General features: G+C 38.4%; 2 protein-coding genes across 2 annotated transcripts in view; both read right to left on the reverse strand.

Moving 5' to 3' along the window:
* Positions 1-711: 711 nt before the first annotated feature.
* Positions 712-2558, reverse strand: LOC137979392 (uncharacterized). Its single transcript, XM_068826646.1, has one exon. The coding sequence runs from the start codon at positions 2431-2433 to the stop codon at positions 1276-1278; it is 1158 nt and encodes a 385-aa protein (XP_068682747.1). The 5' UTR covers positions 2434-2558; the 3' UTR covers positions 712-1275.
* A 2059-nt stretch (positions 2559-4617) lies between these two features.
* The window catches only part of LOC137980232 (uncharacterized), a 1664-nt gene continuing 1555 nt past the window's right edge, over positions 4618-4726 (reverse strand). The window contains exon 1 of the mRNA XM_068827628.1: positions 4618-4726. This exon is cut by the window's right edge and continues 1555 nt beyond it. The gene's annotated coding sequence lies outside the window, so the exon portion shown is untranslated.

Here is a 4726-nt window from a genome sequence, read left to right on the forward strand (position 1 = left end):
TCCTCCAATCCTTTTTTTACTTTTTTAAAAATCGAAACCAAGCATTTGATTCCATGTTTTATTGTTTGGGCCTCGCTCGAGCCTGGCCATGTTAACGAAGTTGTTGCGTGGTTGATGCGTTTGGCACTCAACACATTGCCTTATTTGTTTTCGCTTGGCCGAAACATAAATAGGCTTTTAGCCACTTGCCAAAAGAAATAATGAAGGATTTGTTGGGATAAACGTTATTTTACTTAGGATGTCCTTTCAGCCGCTTGATACAGAGGTTATTCAGGGAGATAACTCTCAAAGCTCTCTACTTACTTTTGATTATAGTAAGGTGAAACGATTCAAGAGGTTTTACTTTCCCATATAATCGAAGAAAAAAAAGAGAAAACCATGAGGAAATTTGGATCATGGAGGCTTGGTGCCTCAGCATAATTGCGGTGGAGCCTGGAAACAACAAATGTGGGTCGACAAGAGCTCAAGACGAGGCGATTCATAAATGGCAGCCAAGAAATTAGTCTTTTGTCTTCATGCTAATCATCCTCACTAGCCTCGTTAGCACAAACAAAATTCAAAAAGACTTTTGCTCCAAAGTGAGGCTAGAGAGGATGATTTCTTGGCCACCATTTATGAAATGGTCTATACGTGGGTGAAACGTTAAGAAATGCCTTTGATAGATGTAAATTTGAAAAACCAGACAAAAGGTGAAAATTATTCAAGACAGTATCCTGTATGACATTTTATTTTAAATTTTGAAAATAAGCAAATAAAAAGGAGAATACATCCCTCGTTAAGTGAGAAGATTATTCAAGAAAAACGTGATAAAATGTTTCTCCCTGATTTGGAATGGATAAAAATTATATCATCATCTTTTATACTGTTATAATGTGTCCTTTTCTCGGACGAATTCCAAAGCTGTTGTCACAGTTATGTTCACCATTCTTTTAACACAAAAGATGTCTCTTTTTCTGTTTTCGCATCGGATATTCCGCATTCTTCTAACTTGAGGTTAATAAATCCGCCGTCTCGTTTCCTAATACATCTTAGTAAAAAAAAAGTTTTCTTAGCAACCCGAAATATTTCATACCAGGAGCCCTTGAGCCCTGCTGAGAAAAATGCGTAAAGAAAAACATAAGACCTTGTATTTTGCAGTTAAAATGCTCAGTTAAAGTACGTACTGAGTAATTAAATACGATGTCACGGGAAGGCGCTCAAGTACAGAGCCAGGAATATGACACACGACTTAAAGGCTTAAGAATTATAGAATTATCTTTTCTCAGTAGAGCACTGTCAGAATGTAACAGCTTGAAAACTTTGGCTGAAGCATCCAGTCCCCATCGGTTTTATCAGTTTAGTAGCTCCCCTAAACCGGATGCATTTGGTGCGGGGGACTCTGACTTTTGCCTTTGAATTATCATCAATTATTCCGCCTTCTTTACCGGCCTCTGTCTCGTCTTCTTCAATGAACGAGCGTTGTTTTGTGAATAGATTCTCTGTCTGTGCATCTCTTGCACGCACAGTTTCGTTAGAAGTGGAGCCTGGGAGGCTGTCAGTTGGTGTTCGCTCTGCCAACGGCCATGAAAGGGTTGAGCGAAGCTGGCGTTTGCTAACGGGTGTAGGAAGATGTCGGCTGAAACAGACTTCTTGCTTGTTGCTGTTACTTTCGTCTATTTGGGCAGAAGATTCCTCTTGGGCATCGACTTCTTCCATAAATTCTGGAATTACACTCAGCTTTGTTTCATCTAATGACAAGGATCGAAGTTTGGAGTTTAACAGCTTTCGCGCCATTGTATCTTGCCTACGTTTGTTCTTTAAAAGTCGTTTGAATGCCGTATATCCCATAGTTACCGACGACATTGTGTCAGAAACGCAAGGCTTGTCAGCGACTGCGCGAAGCTTCGCGATGTATTCTCGTTTGTTTTGCAGCGCGGAACTCATTTGCGAGGCCTCGCTGCTCAGTGACTGTTGCGACCAACTGTAATACCTTGGTCGCTCCGCATAAAACCGCGAAGAAGAGATTGAATTTTCCTTGTTATTTGAGTTACTTGCAGCCTTCATCTTTCCTCCAAAACGCTGCGACAGTTTCGGTTCTGTCTTGCTAGATATGCAGAGGCTGTTTTCAGATTCTGCCCTTCTTGGTAACAGCCTTGGTAGTTTGACACACGCATCACCCACACCCCTGCCTTCATTTTCCATTTTTTCTTGTTCCAGCCTCTCTTGGCCTTCATCTATGACGTAAAGTGGCTCAAAAACATGATGTATTGTCGCTAGCTCATTTAATACCTGGACTTTTTCGTGGTATTTCGTTCTCAAGCATTTGTTCTTGGCTCTCTCTATCTTTCCACTGATTTCATCCAAGCGTTCTTGTCGAGCGCGAGCCTTACGAATGGAATCCGTTTCTTTTTCCACATTTCGTTTGTGCAAGTCTATGCATTTCGTCGTTTGCATGCTGTGAGAGGTGAGCTGTTTCCTTTTCCGTTGCACACGATTCGGTTTTTTATGAAGATCTAGAGACGAATACCAAAACGCAAGAGCAAGTTTCCGGTGCAAATGCACTTGTAAACTGGCAAAGTTTACTTACAAAACTTGTCTTATCAGCCATGGCTAGAATTTGTTTATTTCTTTTACGTCTGTCTCACTTTATTAGCCCTTCAAAGATAACGGCTTTACTTGAATTAATAGAGATTATCCCTTTGTGTTGCTAAAATCAGCATTAAAGGGCGACTATTATGACTAAGTGTCATGTAGTACTGTTGAAAAAAAGACAGTCTGTGCACGAAAATCCTGCCTTTTTTCAAAAGCACATGACTGGAACTTGGCTCGCAAATATTGTCATTTTTTTTAAGGGAAATTGTTTGTCTGTAAATTCAAAAACGTAAAAAAGATGTAAAAATTTTATTTGTCTTGCCCGTCAAACTAGATCATGCCCCCAGGCCGACACTCGGGCGAAATAGTTATCAGTTGTGGCTGTCGTTGGTTGAGCCGGGTTCAGTCTTAAGGCTGGCCGCCTTGCACTCTGTAGTTGGCTTGGCCATTTAAATCAATCGTTGTGTAACTAATTCTTTATATGTCACAAAACAATGTTAAAGGCGATGTTCACTAACTGTCTTTGTTGAATGATTTTTTCGCCCTGTGTGCGAAAAGACCTACGATACTCAAGGGATTTGGGTTTTGCATGCAATCAAATGGTCGAGCTTGTAGTGCATAGCTTGAAGAAGGGTTGAGATGGTTAAGCTTGACAGGAAGTGGAGTAGAGTGACTTGTGCGAGCGTCGCCGAAACCACCAAAAGCAGCTTACCAATTTTAAAAAAGTTGTTTGCTAAATAGCAACGAATATTCTATGATCGAGATGAGCTGGAATTAAGTTTGCTCTTGCCATACTGGCAATGTTGCTAGACAAAACCCATTGCCTGATTGGTTAGTTTAAAATTGGAAAAAATTATGGAGTAACAGTAAGTTAATTACTATGTAAACTCCTTTTCTTTTTAAACTCAATACAACCATAAGTCACTTGTTAAAAACAATTGAAATAACATTTCAGTCTTTTTTGTAACATTTGGCAACCCTGATTTTACAGAATTCATATGGGTTAGTACTGACTGGCTTATTTTTTCTGCTGTACAGAATAAAATGGAACTGAATGCTAAGAAGACAAAAGATATGTTACATACGTAGATATATATTGGCGTTGTTTTGATATTTTACTGTAATATTGCCGTAATTCTTATCGCCAAAAGTAATAAAGGTATTATTATTATTATTATTATTATTATTATTATTATTATTAGTATTAGTATTATTATTAGTTTAAGGCTTAATTACTTGTTGTAAAAAGTTCGTTCGAGTAATTGCAAGAAAGCCCATAATGAAAAAAGTACAATATTATTCAAACTGGCGTTTAATAAGTACAGGAAATCGTATAAACGCAATTGCATTTTGTGATTTATGCACACAATCGATGTTATAACTTGGCGCTATTGCACTCTTTGGCCAATCAGTAACGCGATATTTTGTTGAGAATATAATAAGAGAAGTTTTAATTTTTGTTCAAATGATAACCAACTACCGAGGCGGCAGGTCTTTGAACCTCATCAAGAAATAGAGGAAATAATGCTCAATGAATTTCAGTATTTTAAATTTGTTTCTCCAAGGGGTTTTTCAAATCAAGTTAACATTGGGTGGAAGAACAATGAATCCAAGGCAAAATAGCTTAGAATAGCGGGCATCAGAAAAATAAGAACACATAGCAGTAAAAGGTACGAAGAAAAAGGGACCACCCCACGTAAGGCTCCTACTGAAGGAACCTTTATGAATAAAAATCATACTCATTCACTTATTTATTTACTTATAGCTTATACTTAATTAATTAATTAAGTTATTTATCTATTTAGAAGATTTACACGAAATTGTTGAGAAAAGACCATTGTCATATCCTAATGTTCATTTTGGGGTGCAGGGATGGCGTATTGGTGAGCCACCAATGTGGCCCGGGTTTGATTCCCAGACTCGGCGTCATATGTGGCTTGAGTTTGTTGGTTCTCTCCTCTGCCCCGAGCGGTTTTTTTCCCGGGTACTCCGGTTTTCCCCTCTCTTCAAAAACCAACATTTCACTTGATTTGCGTTAATTGTTAATTTTAATTTACAGTGTCCCCAATATTACTACAGCGCTAGAACGACTAGACACTCAAATAAGTTCCTTTCCTTTCTCATCAAAGTGTATGATCGTGAAAAAAATGTCTAA

Source organism: Montipora foliosa, chromosome 12 (genome assembly GCF_036669935.1).
Source record: "Montipora foliosa isolate CH-2021 chromosome 12, ASM3666993v2, whole genome shotgun sequence".
NCBI classification, from domain to species: Eukaryota; Metazoa; Cnidaria; class Anthozoa; order Scleractinia; family Acroporidae; genus Montipora; species Montipora foliosa.

Bases quoted from the DNA above. Each gene is read 5' to 3' on its own strand.
- LOC137979392 (XM_068826646.1), bottom strand. From the start codon at position 2,433: ATGCAAACGACGAAATGCATAGACTTGCACAAACGAAATGTGGAAAAA.